At 44.1% G+C, this 21,021-nt stretch overlaps 3 protein-coding genes across 3 annotated transcripts in view; 1 reads left to right on the top strand and 2 right to left on the bottom strand.

Annotated features, from left to right (window-relative positions):
- ints6l (integrator complex subunit 6 like) overlaps window positions 1-3,818 on the bottom strand; it is a 15,621-nt gene extending 11,803 nt beyond the window's left edge. Inside the window, exons 1-2 of the mRNA XM_080526934.1 lie at window positions 3,693-3,818; window positions 3,479-3,556 (exon numbers count right to left, since the gene is read on the bottom strand). Coding sequence (XP_080383060.1) covers window positions 3,479-3,556; window positions 3,693-3,803 — 189 coding nt within the window. The 5' untranslated portion in view covers window positions 3,804-3,818. The remainder of the gene's footprint in view (window positions 1-3,478; window positions 3,557-3,692) is intronic.
- Window positions 3,819-6,221: 2,403 nt separating this feature from the next.
- mospd1 (motile sperm domain containing 1) lies at window positions 6,222-10,085 on the top strand. The gene is made up of 6 exons (XM_080526179.1): window positions 6,222-6,310; window positions 7,822-8,113; window positions 8,225-8,300; window positions 8,425-8,657; window positions 8,898-9,065; window positions 9,342-10,085. Exons 2-6 carry the CDS (start codon window positions 7,957-7,959, stop codon window positions 9,371-9,373), a joined length of 666 nt encoding a protein of 221 aa, XP_080382305.1. The 5' UTR covers window positions 6,222-6,310; window positions 7,822-7,956; the 3' UTR covers window positions 9,374-10,085.
- A 351-nt stretch (window positions 10,086-10,436) lies between these two features.
- Window positions 10,437-18,144, bottom strand: pabir2 (PABIR family member 2). The gene is made up of 10 exons (XM_080526713.1): window positions 17,972-18,144; window positions 17,648-17,726; window positions 17,457-17,510; window positions 16,869-16,912; window positions 16,396-16,450; window positions 15,829-15,936; window positions 15,621-15,706; window positions 15,291-15,355; window positions 13,998-14,100; window positions 10,437-13,102 (listed from the first exon to the last, which is right to left on the bottom strand). Exons 1-10 carry the CDS (start codon window positions 18,097-18,099, stop codon window positions 12,967-12,969), a joined length of 858 nt encoding a protein of 285 aa, XP_080382839.1. The 5' UTR covers window positions 18,100-18,144; the 3' UTR covers window positions 10,437-12,966.
- Between the last annotated feature and the right edge of the window lie 2,877 nt (window positions 18,145-21,021).

The following is a 21,021-nucleotide window of genomic DNA, read 5'->3' as shown; positions in this document are numbered from 1 at the left end:
CAACCCAGAGACCAAATTCAGAGCGCCAAGAAAAAGACTCTGCATCAAACTCTCAATGAATGGTGATGACATCATCATATTACCAAAACATTTCTATGTGATTGTGCCTGTATATGGGCAACCCCCCCCCCCCCCTCTCCCCTCTAATAAAACAGGAGTAGTCTATGAGCCAGTCAGTGGTGTTGGGGGCTGAGCTCAAACTGGGCACACACTGCAGGACTGGGGGCTGCTTTACATAAGCAAACAGACAGATAAGAATTTGTTCCTCGCAAAAAGGCCCAGTTATGAGGAAGCAGACTCCAATGTATAGGCTAAATAAAGTTCCCATGGTCCTTTAGGAGAATGAGCGAGATGTGACAGGTTTATGGCATGTGACAACCGGTGACTCACAGGGACAACTAAGGCACACCAGAAGACGCCATGCCAACACCCATTCACTGACGACAGCAAGCATGTTAAAAACATTTTTTTTTAAAAATGCAAGCACTGTGTTATTGTGTGTAGAAGGGTGGTGCTGGTCATGAGTGCATGAGATAGAACACAGTTGAAATGAGACCTGTCTCTGCAGTGAAAGCTAGGCCGCTTAACAAGCCCAAAGATCACAAGGGGGGGGGCCTCAGCCACTGAAGCGGAGCGGGTTGTGCAGCTGGACTATCCAATCTGTGACAGGAATGTTTGAGGGATTCCTACAACTCCCAAAGTCATCTAGAACACCAGTACAGAGTCAGACAGATGCGAGATGAGTCGACACCCTGTGTGAATTTGAGTGAATTGAACCAGCCCTTAAAGACAGAGACGGCTACAGGCCCCACCTATGGGATGTGTGGTCCTAAACCGGAATAATAGGGGTGTTAATTTACAAGTAGCTGGATCTACCTGTCAGCCATGTGAAAGGCAGCATCTGAACCAGATCTCTGGGTGGATAAAGTCTGAGGCTGTCTGGTCAGTAAACACATGCCTGACTGATTAGAACACAACGTTTCACATGTGTGAACCTCAACCGCACCAAAACAACTCTCCTATGTCTTTTGGGTCCTAGGCTAGTTGACTCATAAGTGAATGAACTGCTCCAGCACACAGCAGCTTACACCACTTGCCTAATAACATGTCATGCCAGAGAGGAAAGGAGTGTGAAAGAATCAAGTGGAAAAATGTCAGCGCCGGGGCAGAAGGAAGAATGACGTTGCCGCCGTCCAGGAACGGGACAACAAGTGAGCTCAGAGTGAGGAGAAGACAGCATTGTCTTAGCCAGTGTCTCCATAGAACTCCTCTTTGATTAGAGGCTGAATATGTAATCAATAATGAAACGGGAAGAAAAGCCACTCAGTGGAACAAATCCGGCACTCAGTCAGATTCCATCTCACCCGGGAAGACGTTACAGGCATTATTGTTGTGAGAACTCTAGTCTGGGAGTGGAAATCAACATCCAGGGGGGAGCTTTCTCTTCCAAGTAGGGATGAGAAGAGACATTTCAGTAGCAATGTAGACACAGCTTTATGTCGTTCAGAACTCTTTTGCATGTGAATAGGTTCATCAATACTGTGACAGTGGGGTGTCACCTCAATATGCAAATAGACAACAAGTAGTCAAATAGACAACAAATAGTCAGATAGATAACAAATAGTCAAATAGATAACAAAGCCCTTTAAGAAAATTAAAAGAAGGAACTCCCTGAACAAGAAGGATGAAAAGGCATTGCCAACACCCTATCTCCTTGACAAGAGTGGGGGAAATAGTGTTTAGAAGAGGAGAGGCTCTGTGAGGAGGGGTGGGGGCATAGAAAATCTCCTGGGAAGATGTCTGGCCACCTGCCAGAGACAAAGCTAATGAACTTCCAGGGAATAAGCCACTCACACTGTCAAAGTCAAACCACAAATACAGCACACACAGGCTACATCCAGCTGTGAGCCCTGTGCCTCAGTGACATACAAGCAGCAGAAATACAGTCGCACATGGGCCTATATCCATTCATAATACTTAACATACATACATAACTACATTTATCACATCAAGGTGACATACAGTCCACCATGTTTTGACACAGGGCTACTACAGCCTATGAAATGTGCAAATCCGTGCAAAAATGTGCACAACAATAGATGACTGTGTCATCACTACATTTCAAAAGAATGAGGCCTCTTTTTCTATCTAGGCCTAGACCTAATTACTACTCATGTAGGCTAACCACCTTAGCCTATATGCATTGACCTCCTGTTAATGTAATGCTAGCTACACTGCGGTGCTAATATGGGAAGTGTAAATCCTGAAGAAAATGCCACATCTTAATATTTGTCTTAGAAATCAAAATTAATTGAAATCATTGAAAGGTATACATGGGGGTCATGGGGTAAGACTGGTGATACGTCTTTGATCATATTATGGTCACTGATGGCCTGTATCCCTGGTTATGAGGCGAAATTGCTTGCAATGTACCAAATTGCTTTAGACAAAGTGTTTTGTTTTTCCACCCTGCCTGATGCCATTGTTTGGACAAGAATATACTACTATTACTTTATATTGCCTAAAAAAAAATCAGTCGTATGTGCTTTCAACATCTTAATGCCATATGCATCAACATATATTGATGGATGACAAAATTAAAATCATTGCTAGCCACTCCCTTTCTTGCTTAATATTATTATGGGTTTGGATTCTGTGGGCTAGCTATTCATTTTCAAGGATCACTGTTTACCAACTCACAAAAAGCTGAGGGTGGGGGCCATGGGAAGAGAGAGAGAGAGAGAGAGAGAGAGAGAGAGAGAGAGAGAGAGAGAGAGAGAGAGAGAGAGAGAGAGAGAGAGAGAGAGAGAGTGTGTGTGTGTGTGTGTGTGAGTGTGAGTGTGAGTGTGTGTGTGTGTGTGTGTGTGTGTGTGTGTGAGAGAGAGAGCGAGGGGGGGGGTATGGTGGAGAAAGTTGGTACTTCATAAGGACATTATGTCATTATGTCATCAACTATCATAATGAGTCACAAAATGGCACATGGTAAACAAGATTAAATATGAGGTGCCGCCGTGTGTTGTGAACATTAATATTTTTTCTTTGAGTAAAAGAAAAGGGGGGTTTGACAAATCAAATAAGTTTGACTGGTTGCCCAGTCGGAGATTGACCAATGGGAGCGCACAGAGGTCAGCCACAGAGCGGATGCAAAGGGGGAGGGCACGGGATGAAGTGGCAGGCCACTTAACCAATCCGGACAGAGTTAGCTCACTGAAACAGAGACGTCACAGGCAGATCATAAATCTCTCCGCCTCCATCTCAGCAGCCCGAGAGCTTTCCCAACACAAAAGCAAAATGTCCGCCATGTTCAGAGGCAGCGCTGCTCCGGGTCTGCGGGTATTTTTACAAAAATTAGCCGTTTTCGCCACCTCGGGAGGCCGCCCAACCCGCAGCTACAAACCAGAGGGACAGTAAAGTCTCACTGTCAGATAGAGACGCGCCTTAATCACATATTAATCACATTTCAACAGTATTTATTTACCTTAACTCCGTATGGCGGCTCATCGAATGTAACTAGCATGTACCTGTCGCCTCTACTAGCCGGGTCTCGGGCACGCAGCTGTTAAAAGAAAACCAAACAATACAATGTTAATTTCGACTGATTATTATTGCCCAAAAGGTGACGCTCACTCAACTCCACCCAAAGGCAAATAAGTCAGCTGAAAAAAAAAGTCGTGGGTAAAATTATTCTTTACCTTCATAAAGATCTCAACCGCGCCTTTAGCAATGTCCAGATACGTCGTACCCAAATAAGTGCGCTGATTCATAGAAGCGGACGTGTCTATCAGGAAAAGTAAAATAGGCATCTTAAATGTATATAAGTTATACAGCTATATATATGCTTTCTAAAATACCCTAATATCGTCATATGACCTATCTTATCTTGCGGCCGGGGCATGCACATATGTGTGTATATATTTTTGTTATAATCAGACCCCCCCCCACCCCCCTCAAAAGAGGGTCGTACAGCCACCCCGCTTGCTTTGCCGCTGCCTGACTCTCTGTCTATCTGTCTTTCCTAAGCACTGCTGGGCTCGGCGCTGTTAGAGAGAAGTTCTCTTCCGAACAGAGCGAGAAACGCCTTCGTTCCCACCGCCACCGAGGCATTGGCTGAGCCCGGCCACGGTGGCCACTCCCCCATTGGCTGAGCCCGAACACGGTGGCCACTCCCCACTGGGCGTACATTGGTTGAGCCCGGCCACAGTGGCCACTCCCCCATTGGTTGAGCCCGGCCACGGTGGCCACTCCCCGCTGGGCGTAAATATGTAATGAGCTCGAGACGGTTTTCTCTATCTCCGCCTACCCCTCTCTCACTACTGTTCTGCTCAGGCTCAGCAGATGATCATTGTTGAAGTTGAACCATGTACTGTAAGCTACAGTACGGATATTGATCTCAGATATTGATGCGGCGGGCCGTCCCCATAGCATATCATTATAATGGCATATAATAGAATCATTATTATTATTGAATGTCACGCATTGATAGAAAACATTGGAGAGGCGTGACCTCCTATGGTTAGATTATGGATAGTTGGAACATAAAAGGAACGACCCAGTTTATTCTTCCGCGTGTGGCTGGCTGGCTCGGTGGGGGTGGGGGAGAGACGCCTCGCCGTACGATTTTTGATAATAATAATCGTGCCTTTCCCTTCAACCTTCCCCACCCCCGTTGATGATCTCCTCTGTGCAAAAGCACCGAGATAGAAGCGCCATGTTCATGCAGAAAGCTCGACGGCGAGTGCGTGCTTGCCCTGCTCTCAGTCCTCGACACGGCAAATATGCGCCGCTCCAGTAGGGCTCCTGTTGGGCTTTGTAGTCACGGGAGAATCGTTGTGTAATTTCTTGCATGTTTAACGATTTGGGCCAATTCGTTGATCGTAACCATTGTGATTAAAGGAAAGTCGGTTTTCTTTACGAGACATCGTACAACGCCCGTGGTTGTGTACTTGACCGAAGATGATCATATGAGGGACCGTCTATTGCTGTAGCCTAGCCTCCTATGTGCTGCCTCACCTGCCATACATTTACATTGACAACATGCACGTTTACTGCAGATATTTTAATAGTAAGACACGGTTAGCTTGTATAGCAAATCATTGACGACACAAACAAAGCTTATTATACCCACATGGCATACATAATGCAGTAGGCCTTGTCTCGCCAATGCATCGTCATTATGAATATTATTATTACAGTCATAATGACTCATCTACGACAGAGCGAGTTTAACATGTTATTAGCTTATTTCAATTGTATTATTATGTTAATTAAGTGTATCTGTTCACTTTATATCATCATACTTTGTTCATAACATCATCACAGACTACCCTACATAATAGTGTTAGTGCGGCTGCCATTCTCAGTCACATGTGCTCATTCCTAATCCTGACATGATCAAATGTAGGATGTGTAATAATGGCCTATTTGTACAGTAAAACCACAATAAGATGCAGGGGAGGTTATATATAATGGCTACCAGCAGCTATCATCCGGCCCTCAGCTATGCATGTAAATATAGGTCTATGGTCCCCAATGCCAAGTAGCTCTTGCCCTGCTGCATTTCCAGCCGGCTCTCATTTCTCTTTTGTCCCTTTGCTCATGACATGTGTTGCTGGTCGCCGTCCGATCTGGAAAGCCTTAGAAGGTTTTAACTGTTCTCTTATTTTGGTTAATACATTCCGGCCTTTATTCACTTTTTGTCTCTGCAATGTGCAGATAAACTACGCTATAGTGCTGTACCCCTGTGTACTGTGAGATGTACTGTACTCTGGTGGCAGGTGCAGGGGCCGTCAGCTGCTGCCTAGATTGATCATAAAGTAAAGGTTGTTATTATGAAATTAATTTCTTACAGTCTCTATAATTTAATTGAGACGGTCTAGTAATTTCTCGGGAGCTTTCTACTGAATGTAGGGTAGGCTATGTTGTTTAACCCTGGCATTTATGCCGTACGTAGTTGCCCATGTGGTCAGTATCAGCGATAGCCTCCATCAAGACACAATCAAATCAATCCCCTTTATCAGAAATGATACGAATGATCGACGCCAAGGTTTCGATGTTGAACTCTTAGCGCCCAAACTGATTGAAGTGAGTGACTCTAAAAAGCATTAAAAAAGTACAGCGTGTCCGTGAAAATGTCATGGCAGGAACACTAATGACGTAATGAGCGTAACTCGGGCGGAATTCCTTCGCCCTCCGATATCCCAGCATGCAACGCGCGTGATCTGCAGTAAACACAAAGAAAGAAAAAGAGAGAAAACAGGGTGGCGATCTAACACAACAAACACACCACATTATCCCACACAAACTGACTAAGGTAATCAGGTAAAAACGCTCTTATTCGGGTTCAGCTATTAGCGTTTAATTATGTTTTAAAGTGACACGGCGTGCAGATCAACCAGTTTACCTGTTAGCTAGCAGCTTGTCAGCGAAATATATTGTTGCCAACCGAAGAGATGGTTAGCTTGGTACGCTAGCCTCGTCTTTGTTGTGATGTTTTGGTCAGATCTCTGTCAGAAATGTACCGTGTAGCGATGTGCTGAGAAAGGTGTTTACGTGTATTGACATTGCGTAAATGTGTTGGTTCACCCGAGCTACGTGGTCAGCTAAACGTCAGCCAGCTTGTCTGTCAAGACAACACTGTTTGAACTTAAGACAGCGACACAACGTGACGTTAGATGTATAAGGTTCTAGGATCTCCATTTTTGTCAAAATTTTGTTTTTTTACATACTCTGATCCATTAGGTGTTTATTAATGCCTGTGTGGTGTTATTTTTAAAATGTTGACATTTTTGAGTTAGTAATTCATAAAATACAAAGGTTCTATCTCACAGAACATAATGGAATGTAAAAACTTTGACGCTCAATATCTCTGAACTGCCCTAAACGGAGATAGAACCTTATCATTCTAAACTCACGACAAGCGAGACAGAGAGAACCAGCGAGCTCCGGGGGAAAGCGCCCCTTCGTTACCCACCGATGGGGGGATGAGGGACATCTAACAGCTTGGCACTTTCTGCGAGGTCACCCGAGTGACGGGATAGTGTCAGCCAGTACCAGCTGTAACGCAGGGCTCTCAAGTCTCACGCATTGGGCGTGAGACACAAGGGTTGAAATGCGTGTGTCTCACGCCCAATGCGTGAGACTTGAGAGCCCTGGTAACATTATAGGTGGTCTGAAGTGCGTTATTGTTGGCTGCTGCTTTCGACAAATCGCTTCTCTGAACAATTGTATTTTGCATCTAGTAACATTTATAACTTAAAGGGTTTACACACCTCCGTTTTACACGTTTAAGGATTATATTGCAGTGAAATAAACGAAGTAGGACACTTAAATGCATGTACTGCGTTGGTACCTTTGTCCTCTGACGCTCTGTTGTTCACAGTTCACAAAAAGTATTGCGACATCACCGCCTAGGACTAGTTTGGTTTCGTCAAGATCTGACACTGTGCCAGCCGAGTAAACATGACTAGCCACGTGGAGCAGGAATCGAAACTTACATATCATATCGACAGACCCATTATGTTGCCATTATTTTCTCTGTAGCATATGACATTAATTCCGGTTTGTTGTTATCTATTTGTCATACGCCCCAAGAGGAAATAGAATTTAGTCAGGATACATCCTCCATGTGACATAAGTGTTGGTGCACACCACAGGCATACCCGGTACTTAGATTTCCTGCTAAATAGGATACCGTTGAACAACTCATACCATTGAAATGGAGCAGGTCAAAAGTCATCAGTGCATTTAGTTGTAATAAGGTAAACTAGTTTTTTAAAAAGTAAATAAAGTAAACTCAGAATCTCTCATTTGTTTTTACACCAGGGTGCAGTACCACATCATGCTATTAAGGAGTTGAGATTGGGAATCCCCATCTGCACCTGAGGGGGAGGTTTCACACCTGTAGAGCTTCCAGGAGAGAGGACGAGAGAAGAGGAAGGGGGAGCTCAGCTGGAGCCAATGCAGCAGCAGCAGAGTCGACAGCCTGAGCTTGTGGAAGGAAGCCTTCCAGTGTTTGTGTTCCCCACAGAGCTCGTCTTCTACGCGGACGAGCAGACCTCCCACAAGCAGGTGCTCACCCTCTACAACCCCTATGAGTTCGCTCTCAAGTTCAAAGGTGAGTGGGACCACGCCGTAACTGGTTTCATGTTTTAGTTTCAATACACAGTATTGTCATGATGACACAGGTGTAGCAATTGACTCACTGGCTGTCTGTCGTCTCTGTCAGTGCTGTGCACAGCGCCAAACAAGTATACCGTGGTGGATGCCACTGGGGCGGTCAAGCCACAGTGCTGTGTTGACATGTGAGTAATGTGACCGAATTTCCCTGTTGCATGTCTCAAATAGAACATTCCGTCCTCTCGGCCCCCCTCCCCCCTTCCCCCCCAGGCATATTGATGTGTGTTTCCCTTGTGTCTGTGTGCTCAGAGTGATTAGACACAGAGATGTGCGGGCCTGCCACTATGGGGTGTATGATAAGTTCCGGCTCCAGGTGTCGGAGCAGAGCCAGAGGAAGGCCCTGGGACGCAAAGAGGTGACGGCCACGCTGCGTCCCTCGGCCGCCCAGGAGCCCCCCAGCCCCCGGCCCCAGGAGGAGGAGCGCAGGATGAAGGAGCAGCTGGCCGACAGCGTGTTCTTTGAGCAGACAGCATTTCAGACAGGTACGACGGGACGCGTCTGTGTGTTGTGATGATGTCCAACTGTGCCATGTGACAACAAAGAGAGTAAGGACACGATAAAGGTCTCGGGATAGAAATGGAGTCTGGTTTCTTTTAAATGTCTTGGGAGGGAGCCATGCACAACTTCTGTCACTAGATGGCGCCAAACACCAATACATCAAGTCATTGGATTCTGGCGTTCCGAGCTGAGGATCCCCCCGTGTGTGTGTTTCTGTTGGACAGAGAGCCGCACGGTGGCCGGGGGCCCTAGTCTGCTGACGGTGCTGCTGGGTCTGGTGTGTATGGCTGCCCTAATGCTCCCCACCCTGGGGGAACAAGAACAGGAATCCACGGTGCCTCTCTACCTCCACTTAAGTGTTAACAAGAAACTTGTAGCTGCTTACGTTCTAGGTGAGTAGGCAAGGGGAAACACTTATTGAGCAATGGCAAACTGTGTTAATGAGTTTGAATGAGATTTGATTCTTTAACCGATTGATATGAATGGTAACTATCTGACTTCATAGTCTGACATTGTAAATGTAATTAATAAACTAACAAAAAACAAGGACAACAAACTAACCCTAACCCTATCCTATGCATTAATTGTTATTATTTTACTCTACCCATTCTGTGTATGGCAATGCTGCTTGAACTGTGCTTGATTCAGTTGTCTTGTTTCTACTACAGGTCTTCTCACGATGGTCATCCTGCGTACATGAAGTGTTACAGGGTCACTCACAACTCTCTGGAGAGGTCAAGAATGAGGACGAGGAGGCAAGAAGATGATGCAAAGGAGAAGAGGACATTCACATACCCAAGCCTACTACATGCTTGAAAGGGCAGTGTTGATGCTCGGGGATGAGGGGGGCAGGGTATTAAGTCAATTCACTCCCCCCTCACCCCAAAAACATGTATTGTAACTGTTTTAAAAATAAAATAAAATATTCAACTGATGCAAAGAATTCTAATGCCAGGGCACAAGTGTGAGATGCTCGTAGGCACTGTCTGGGGCTGTGGGAAGGGTTTGTCTAGAAACAAGTGGGGAGGAGTCGGGGGGGTGGGCTTAATAAAATAAAAATAAAAATGGTGTTTGACTTCATATCCTGTGTTTGTCGATGTGGATTGCCATGGCCATTATAACAGAAAATTGTGAACTTGAGTAGAGTAATCTGCTGTTACACACAAGGGCAAACCTTAACGTGATTTATGTACATATAAAGCCATTAGCTACGCTTTTGTTTTGTTCTTCACCTGTAACTACATATTCTCCTTAATATTGTTGTTGTCCACTTAGAATAAACACATTTTACTCCGTTTTTTTAGTCTCTACTCAATCTCTTCTGACTAAATGCAGTTACATGCATGTGTGGACACTTCTCTGAATGTGGATACTTGTCTTTTTATCCAGCAATATAATACAAAAAGGTTTGTCATGTGACCAAAGGAAATATCTTCTTCCTATGAAAGACAATGGTTTACTTGCTGTACAATGTCAATATTGTTCCATCAAATGCTTAATAAACTCACTCTTTTCATCGTCTCATACAGTATACATTGAATATAGACAACATTTGTTATACATAAAGGCAAAATGAATTAATGCCAGAAAAAGGTCTGTGTGACCAGTATATGTATACTTGGCAAGTAGGGACTTATTATAGCAGTTATGCTAGTTTTCATGTATACGTTTATTTCATCCCCCACACACCTATCCAGGCTGTTTCCTAAGATGTTGAAAGGCTAATTCTAATTCTTCCTTCTTCTAGCATTATGACTGCCAATAGATGCATAGATTACTTTTTCTTGCTGATGGATAGATGATTCACTTACTTAGACAAATGTATCTGTCGTAAGTCAATTCGGATAAAGGCGTCTGATAAATGCCTAAAATGTAAAGCTCAAGATTAACAACAAACGAGAAGTCCTATTGAAGCATTGAACAAGGCTTACAATGCATGACCCCATACCAGTTACTTAACAGCAATATTGAACAAATAATTGATAAACCCCTTCAGGTCCAGATGTACTTGATATGATGGGGTTTAGGATCCAGGGATGGACACAAGTCAAGAGAAATGTAGTCTTAAGACACCTACCATTCCCCTAACACTCTGCACGTATAATGTACTCTGCCCATCTCACGGCTCAGAAGAGGATACATTGAAACACAGGACAAAAACAAACCACAACACACCAGTTATGTCGATAGCAGGTCAAGCTGATCTGATTGATCCGCTTGTTTTTCTCTTATTATTTATACAAAAAGAAAAAGACATTCAGTACTTAAAACTGCAACGGCACTGTTTCATCTCAAAAAATAAATCAATGACTTACTTCTATAAAAAAGATTTACAATCACTTTCTTGCTTTTCTTTTTTGAAACGGGTCTGAAACTTATGAAATATCATACATGGCATGAGGGGGAAGTAATAGTGATGAAATAACATGAGATCTTTTGGAAAAGTTGAACAAAGAAGATTTTAGCACAAATAATTAACTGTCACATTGCATTTGTGAATCAGTGTACAACTGGATTTTTTTGAAGAGACATTTACACATTGCTAGCTTCCCTGCAGTCTTTTACACGATGTGTTCCTTGTCAATTATATTCATAACCAATCCAGCGAGACACTTTACACTATAAGCTAGTATGACATGTTTGAACACAGCAGAAAAAAAAGAAAGAAAAAAAGAAAAAACTTGACTCAGATGAGATTGAACAGGTGTAAGCAATATGGCAAAACCTCCACCAAGCCTACCAAATCCCCTGAGATTTGCATTAGAGCAGAGGTTTATTTTGAATTGGGCATGAGTCTCAAATGCGATGGCACCATTTTGTTGTCCACTATGTAAGTGTGCTCAACCTAAAGCAAAACCACTGATTTCCCGCTCAAAATCGAAAGTTGGACGACCCCTATTCTCATTTTAAGTATCAACAAATGTGATAATGTAAGCTAGAAAAAGTTCACTTTACATATACAGAAGTGGCTCCAATAAACAAGAAAATAAGTCTTTCCCTAAAAGCTTCAGAAATAAAAACACATTTGGCTGCACATCTTGGATGTACTGCCTGTTTACACAGTTCTGCCCAGGCAAAGACAGTGACGCAGGATTCAATGTTAGTCTGTAGTGTTCAAATCCTGACAGTGGTGACCACCAAGAGTCATTCTGTTCCAGTATGACGTTGCTTTCATGACATGTCAGAACTAGGAAACTCGTTGTAGAAAGACGATACCTGAGTTTTTCCACTAGTATCAGAATCAACCAATCGGAAGCTTTAGCAAATCACTTGTTAACTTTAACCCAGAGGTTCAGAGTTTCCAACTGGTCATAAATGCAACATGAGAATCTTGATGACATGCATCTGTCTGTTACCCAAACAATAGGTGACTGTAGTTGCAGCAAGCCAGAGTAGGGGCCAGTCTAAGTGCCAAAGGTAGAAAAATCAACCAGAATGACAATTCTACATCCCCCACATCAAAGTATTAAGGATATTGCCAACTAAAAACTCTTCACTTCTCTTACAGTACACACAAGGAAACAAACCACCATATTTGCATCCCAGGTAGAGATGTAACATTAAATGTCTAATTCATTCGTTAAGAGAGAGAATTGTCACGTCGCTGTCGAAGCCCTGTGCCCGCATTTACCTCACAGCCGAAGACAAAACTAAAGACATACAATTTTCTTTTGGACAAAAACTATGTACATACTTACAAAACAATAAAGCAGGAAACAATAAGTTAAATCCTTTCATACAATACTTGCGGACAATTTGTGCACATTACACCAAAGGCCTGGAGATCTGTTTAAAAAAAAAAGGGGGAGGAAAACAAATAAGGGAGTGATTGGAGGATCGTACAGCCATGTCCATACAGCCATGTGCAGTCCAGTGCTTCAGTCCCTCCAGTGAGCTAAAACAGATGTGATGATGCGATGCAGGGTAGACGTTCCTGGCCAATCAGATCACTGTGGGGGGCTAAGCACCATGTAATGATCCATGTCTAGCAGCTGGTGCTCGTAACGTCCACAGTCATTCCTTATCTTACTAGGCCTACCCGTGCCTCCACATACACAGTGCACACATCCAGGGCTTTGGTTTCCTTTAATACCGACACACTCCTAGACTCTCCCCAAGCGGCCTAGCACACAGCCTAGCAAAAGCAAACAGCATGGAAGTCCCACTTTCAAAGCAAAAATGATGGGGAGGCGGTGGGTCTGAGAAGGAAACTCATACAGCTGAGGGTGGGGGTGGGGCAGGGGCTTTTGTGCCCATATTTGCCCTCCTTTAGTGTCTCACGTTCCCTCAAATTCACTTTGGGGACCGGTCCTGGAGGGGGGTGAAGGGTGAGTTGCTGGGGGAAGGGGAGACTCCCTCCATCTTGCCTGGGGACCCAGTAGAAGACCCCACACTGCTGAGGCTGCCATCCAGCAGGTCTGGGGGGAGACTGACAGGGGAGGACCATTGTCAGTGAAACTGCAAACTGTTAAGCATTCAAAGACATCATCATGCATGTCTGTTATACAGTCGTTCACTTTTGCTCCTCGTACTAAACAGTGAACCATGTTCACATTTGGGTCCATCAAATACCTTGAGAATACAATAAAACACGCACACAAATTCTATTGATATGATTGTGGGAGTATTATACTACCGACTCAGTCTGTCCTTGAGAGACTGGTGGCCCTGTTAACTCCGTGCGATTTAATCTAGCATGTCTGTTTCTGTCCACACTCCCTACAAAGAGAGGGGCCAAGGGTGGCCAAGGGCCAACAACATGCATGGGTGAAGTCGAGAGGCAGATGGCCCTGAAATGTCCAGGTTGAAGTCCAGTTTTAGGTTAGTCTTTTCAACAGACCAACAGACAAACAGATCTCCACTCACACCGAAATGATACGGATTAGAAACGTCTGCTTTCGTTTCTTTCATGTCACTGAACTGCGTAAAAACATTTTGTGCCGTCATTCGGTCGTTAAAAGTAGTACAGGCTTAAAAAAGACACTTTATTTGGCTTGGTCCTAGCCTTCCTAGCTTCCCACTCTAGTCTTACACACACGTTGCTAGGAGAAACAGCACGAAAAAGATACAATTCCTAGCGACAACGTTGGTCAGTAATGCTAATCTGTAACGGTGTGGTAATTGGTCGGAGAAGGATCCCCCACATGGCAAATCTTCCCCATCTCTCGCAAAACCAACCGTAAATCAAAGAACTGGCATGTCTTTGGTATATTTTGGCTGCATTCGTAAATTTGCTAGGTTGTTGCTAGGGTGTTGCTAGGGTGTTGCTCTGGTGTTAATCAGGTGTTACTAATAGAACAGGAGCAGACACGGCTACGCCTCACCAGGAGTTGAGGTCAGGCAGTTGGGGCACATCAGACGACAGCATAGTTGTGGTCCCCTGGAAGAGCCTCTTAGGCTGGCTCTCTATCTCCATGTCCCTCTCCCCTACACAGATGAAAGAAGAAAAAAAACACCATACTTACACAAGCTGAAAAACACTAATACATACCAGTGTTTCCCCTAGGTTTGCTGCCTTGGGGGGGTGGCATGGACCCCCCCCCCCCCCCCCCACAGCGTCATGTCCAGGGGGTGTACTAACTTGTACTTTAAGCCGCCTCACGCTACGGAAACAGTAGATAGGCTCCTGCCCTATGGGCCATTAGGCTGGAGAACCATCGGTTCTCAAGGCTACTTACTTATGTGGTCTTGACTACCTGTCCACTTTCTCACCTGGTTCTTGCTCTCTCTCTCTCTTGTGTGCTGACACCATCCTGCTCTCTCTCATTCTCTCCTTCTCTATCCTCCTCTCTCCCTCTTTTGCTGTCAACCAAAAGGCAAACATAACAACCAGAGTATTTATAATCTAATAAGAGATATACATTGATCAATATCAATTTATAACATAATTATAATTGAATACTGGATTGCTGTGGGCAATGCAGTCAGATAATGTCATTTTGAATCGTTGAATCGTATGTCCATTGTCCAACTATAAAAAACAGACATTTCCAATGCTTCAATCCACTGTCCATGTACTGTAACTATGCCATTATGGTATTACCATAAAGCCCAATTCTAGCAGAATAAGAAAGATAGTATATCTACTTTAAGTAAAATAATAAAGTGCATCCAGTTAGCTCTTTAGCTGGCATGTGTGCTAGTGACTAGCTCATCTCATCACCTCTGAACTAGCTAGCTAGCTTGCTAGATCTTTGACACTATTTACACACCATGGAACTATAATCAGACACTTTCTAGTCACAATAATAACGACCAATTTGAACCAACTTGCTCTGTTAGAACACTCAGCAATTATATTTGCTAACCTTACTTTCTTGCTTACTTTCCATCTGCAGACATCTCACCCTGCAAAAACTGTCTCGCGTCGCTCGCGCACAATCTTGTATTATTCTCCAGCGCGAAGCGAAGTGTTGAGATAGATCTCGCTATGCGAGACTACTGGCGGACTACGTTACCAACGAGCCCATGGGCTTGCCACTCGCCAGATTCGGGTTGGGTGCGTTTAAAAAACGCTGATATTTTAGCCTGCTTGTCAGATGTTTGGTGTCTACGTCCGTAATAATTCCTCTTTCTTGGGGGGGCGGGGGGTTCCGTTCGTGGAGGCAGTAACCCACCTTTGCGTTTGATTGGCCCCAGTGTGCTTGGTCTGATGCAGTTGATGGGGCTTTGGCTCCGTCGGCTGAAGACAAGATGAGACGGAAAGGAAATGTTCAGCTTTGAAGTGTCGTGCAATGATATCTGTTCATTTTGAGTTTCCTACCTAATAGTCATCAGCAAAAACAGGGCAGATATTGCCAGATTAGACAAACATCAATTGTTTGATAAGTTTTGTGAAAAAAAGAAAGAAAAAAAAGAGCACTAGTTTTCCTACAATACATGGCAAAAAGCATATATTCAAAAACGAACGAGTGAATGGTCAGCGACTCCCGAGTGCGAGTGCTCACCTGAAGCGGCGTGTTGGGCTGGGTACTGGGCTGGGAGTTAGGCCGTTGCTGCTCACCAGGATTTGCAGTGAAGGGGAGAAACACTGCTGCTCGTTGGAGAGAGAGAGAGAGAAGGAAAACGGAATAAGACGGGAGGACACACCAACAGAGACAGCTTCACAAACACAAGTGCAAGAACGTCTGTAGCAGGACAGGTGGACGGACATGCCTTCTTCCCAATCCCTCTGGTGGGAGACGGGGCAGGAGACACGGGCACAAAGTCGATACGTTTCGGGGACGACGACACCGACGCTGATTTCTCCAAGTCGTTGTCGCTCTGTGTGAAACAGCAAACACTTCTCTGAATCGGTATCCAATGAAACTACACATCACTCCACTACAGGGGGTTGTGTCCGTTCCAATTCTATTGATATGATTGTGGGAGTATTATACTACCGACTCGGTCTGTCCTTGAGAGACTGGTGGCCCTGTTAACTCCACGTGATTTAATCTAGCATGTCTGTTTGTCGGCCACACTCCCTACAAAAGAGAGGGGCCAAGGATGGCCAATGACATGCACCGTTGAAGCAGACCGTGAAACCTGGGCATGAGTGCCCCCGCCTACTGTACTGTGAAATATGTGTATATGTATAATATGTATATACATATGTGTATATGTGACTGCAGCTGGTGAAACCGGGAACGAGTCGGCGAACTATCAAAATGTTCCGACTTGTTCCCGGTTTCAGCAGCTGCGGTCACGTGTCTTTGTTACTATGGGAGTGTCATTCCTCACCAGACTCAGACTCTCCTCCCAGGACTGGCTCATCTGCATGGCTGCTTGAACCTCCCTGCAGTCGACCAGAGAAAAAGAAAATATTCAAAACAACGATGAACACGTGCACTCCAGCCAAGGGCAGAGCCCACAACATTCAAATTGCTCTGCTCCGCCCAACCCCCCCACCCCCCAATGGTTGGAGGGGTACGGTGGTCTGACATGATATGATTGTGGGAGTATTATACTACCGACTCAGTCTGTCCTTGAGAGACTGGTGGCCCTGTTAACTCCACGTGATTTAATCTAGCATGTCTGTTTGTCGGCCACACTCCCTACAAAAGAGAGGGGCCAAGAATCGCCAATGACATGCACTGTTGAAGCAGACCGTGAAACCTGGGCTGTGCAATATGCAATAGAATATAATAACAATAACACTACAAAACTGAATTCTATCTCCCCCACTGTGTTCTTGTTATAGGAGTGTCTCTTACCGTTCATGGGCTGTCTCTCTGTTCATCACATCCACACCCTCCTCCTGCAAGTACCGCACACAGGGAAGACATGCGTTAGGATAATGTTGCTGTCTTGTACTATGCCTGCTATCGGTAAATCTAGCTAAAAGTCTGTAGTATAGAGTGCAGTGTTGGAGTCTGACACTACCAAGCAGTCTGCTTTGGGAGACCATTGGCCCTGTTAACCCCAACGACTGTGACTCTAGCATGACTCTGAGTCACCGCCGCCGCCGCCCCCCCGATGGTTGGAGGGGTACGGTGGTCTGACATTGTATGATTGTGGGAGTATTATACTACCGACTCAGTCTGTCCTTGAGAGACTGGTGGCCCTGTTAACTCCACGTGATTTAATCTAGCATGTCTGTTTGTCGGCCACACTCCCTACAAAAGAGAGGGGCCAAGAATGGCCAATGACATGCACCGTTGAAGCAGACCGTGAAACCTGGGCATGAGTGCCCCCGCCTACTGTATAAGTAGGCGGGGTAAAAAAAAAAACTAAAAATACACAAACACAGATTGGAGGCATGGTTAACACGTTACAGTGTACAGTGTGTCTGTTTTACTCACCTGTTTGATCTGATGAAGTCTAGTGCTGGGGACCCGGATGGGCGATGAAGGGATCTGAAGAAAGACATGAGGGACAGACATTGAGTCATGAAAGAAATTGAGTCTATAGAAGACTCAATAAGTGTGAAAGGGACATCAAAAGAGGGGTGATGGAAAAATCCATTTAATTCTAATTGTTTCTGATCTGATACCATGTTAGGGCGGTTGACAACAGTGGTGCTGTTTCGCCTGCTGCGTAGTACCTCTCTCTGGAACACCTGGGAGTTGTCACTACAAAAGAAAAAGACAAATTAATTATTGCGCTCAGAGTTTTAAACTTCCAATTCGTCCTGTATCTTGAGATACAGGTTCCCCTGAGAAATACTGATCAACTGTTGCATGACTACACTGTACACTTCTCACTGCAGAAGTTGGTAGGCCTTACAGATTGGTCAAGTCAGCAAAAATGGTTGTTTACCCATGTGCATTGTGAAACTTGTACAGAGGGAAGTTAAGAGAAAGACATTTTTAGAAACCTTAAGCCATTTATCATTGGGGCGCTGTTCGATCGTCTCAAGTGGCCGTCGCTCTGAACCAGTGCAGCCGGGATCTCGAGGTCCAGTTCCATCTTCTCTTGCGACATGAGGACTCCTTGATTGTTCATCTCGATGTGTCTTCAGAAACGCCTGCAAACGCTTCCAGGCTACCAATCTACCTACATGATTCAAAGTAGCTAATGTCCTATGGTGCTACAACACTGCTGCTTGACAGATCTGCAAAAATATCGACATGGATTGGAAATGGTTAGCCAGTGCGTCCCCCCCAAACATTACTTTGTTTATTTAGGCTGGGCGCAGTGTTGATCTATTTTCATTCACTCGGAGCTCATCCAAATGGGCTGGCCTGCCTGCCGTTGGCTGTGGCTACAGACACACACAATGCCCACTGGCTAACGTTAGCTAGCTTAGCTAGCTGGAGAGTCTACAAGCACCCAGACAGTCAGGGATGGGTTAGCTGGCTTAGATCACTAAAATGGGTCACTTTTACCCAACACGTTTTATACAATTAAATCACGTTGATAATTCAAACGACAACAAAGTAACAGTTGGCTACAACACGATTTAACATAAAAAAGCATGTCATTCTTGGAACATCAAGCATTCTTCATAGTGCATGGATGGTGTAGCCCTAGCAGCCCCAGCTAGCCCGGGTAGGAGAGGATATCAACACACAAGCTAAGCTAGGCTAGGCTAGCTGTTTAGAAACAGTTGATGAAGCTATGCTACAATTAAAGTTAGCTATCGTACGTTACCATGTTCAGAGGATTATCAACCTATACAACTTTCATACGTTTCCATGAAACCCCTATGGCGACCATTTCAATTCTTCACAATATATTAATGACTTGCAAGCTGTCTGTGCGTAAAAAAAAAAAAGACAAATATCAATGTTGTTTATCAGTCCCCCTGCTGACCGCGGCAGAGAGAGAAGCTCGAGTACCAAAATTCCCGCCCCTTTTTGGTGTTTGTCGGCTGACCGATTGAAGTCTCGTCCAATCAGCATCTCTCAATTTGCCGGTGTGGCCTTTTGAAAGGCATACAATCGACCAATGGGGGTGCAGCAGTTATGATATGAGCTACTTCCTAGAGAAGTCGCACAAGCCCCTTTTTGATTTCTAGCTACTAAGTATCAGTATATAGTTTGTATTACTGTACTTACTAATTGGCCTGGTTACAACTGTAACTGTTCAATGTAAATGGTCAACATTCAGTTGATTATCTAGAAGATGAAGGAAAAAAACAAACACGATTGTAACATTAGATTGTAATCAAGTGCAATACTGAAACACAACTATGAACATTTCAAACCTGCAAACTGCGACACTTTAAATGAATGTGCAATAATACTATGTGCAATATGACAACCCTCGGGTACATAAGGTTCAGAGATAGGAAATGTTAGGATATTTATAGCATAGCATAGAGTACAGCACAGTGTTTTATTTGTATAGTATAGTATAGTGTATATAGCCTTTATTTATGTAAACCAGCTCTTTTCCCTTCTTGTTTTTAGTTTAAAAAAATCCTAGCACCAGGGGAGCCCCCCCTCCCAAATTTCGTTGTATGGTACCTGTACTATATTAATGACAATAAAGACCATTCATTCATTCATTCATTTGTCCAAGTATCATCTTTGACCACAGGAGGTCATCCAAAGGCCATAGACAGAAAACAGCAGGCATGTCTTCCATGCAAGGAGTACTGAAGTACTGAACTCAATGATTTCTGTTATAATGGTCGAATACATGATAGAAAGTGTAAAAAAAACAAATGAGAACTGATAAATTGATAAGTTATCATGGAACGCATAATCCATCCAAATCAAATCCTCTAAAATCATTGCAAAACTATTGGCTGGCTATTCCATTCTATCATGAATGTATTAAATACTGAAATATACTACTTGTGGTGTGATGCTAAATTCCTACCCCTTAGCCAGGTGTAGATCTGAAAGGATTGGATGGTATGCAAAATGTCTGACAATCTAGTCTATTCAGAAGGCAAGGTGGAGCAATTACCAGGAGTGGCTAGAGACGATAGGGAGCTGATTTAAAACGCAGTTGTTTTTATTTGATTACTATGGTTGTGCTGTAACCTATAGCCTGTAACATTCTTCACATGTTAGTTGCTAGGGCCCCACAATCAACCCCATCAACCACGTGACTAAATCCCTCAGCCTCATATGCCATCCCTCGATACTCAGACTATATGCTTCATCAGGGTCACATGTTCAGCTTTTTTGCTTCGCCCTCTACTCACAGTGAAGCAGACAATGTTCCTTTTCTCTGTCCCTAATAAGAGACACAAGCTGTAGGGCGAGGAAGGTCAGATGATACCGAAACTGGGTAAAAGTTGCCTACTGGTCTGAAGGAGCAAATGAAAGGCCAAGGTAGACCTGGTTCAATCAAAATGCTTCATGGCTGTTGTGACATAGTACATTACTAGTCTTTACTTTGGATGTTATTGCACAGTGGGTGGGTGGCTTGTGTTACAACACATGTGAAATAAGAAGCACCTAACATGACTGACTAGTGAAAGATGGTCAGTTGTGGTCACAGGGCAACACAAGAGGATGGGTACATGATTATGGCAAAAAATGTATGTTAGAGAATACATTAGGCTCTGTTAGTTTGTGTGAAAGTGGGGACTGATTAGGAAAGTAATTCTGTTGATGTGGATCTAACTAATGGTTATATCTACAAGAGGGGGCAAAAACTAAAGTTTGTGTATAAAGCCTCTAACTTTCAGGCAGAGAGCTCTCTGCTTTGGAAAATACAATTAAATAAATCCTTATTTTGCATGTACAATACTGTGCCACAGAAGAGTCCACTCCTCCCCTCCGAGCCTCGCTGGAGACCGTACAATGAAATGTAGGAGGGGTTTTTGTGTTTTTTTTTTTTGCATTTCGGCGCCATTTTCGATTGGACTGGAGGTAAGTTTGGAATTTTAGAGGATTATTTTTCGTGTATTTTTCTCCAATTCACAGCTGTTCAAATCATTAGTACTTTCATTCATTTGAAAGATTT

This window comes from Nansenia antarctica (genome assembly GCF_963989245.1).
Source record: "Nansenia antarctica genome assembly, chromosome: 3".
Lineage (NCBI taxonomy): Eukaryota > Metazoa > Chordata > Actinopteri > Argentiniformes > Microstomatidae > Nansenia > Nansenia antarctica.
This window is presented reverse-complemented; position numbering and strand designations above follow the sequence as displayed.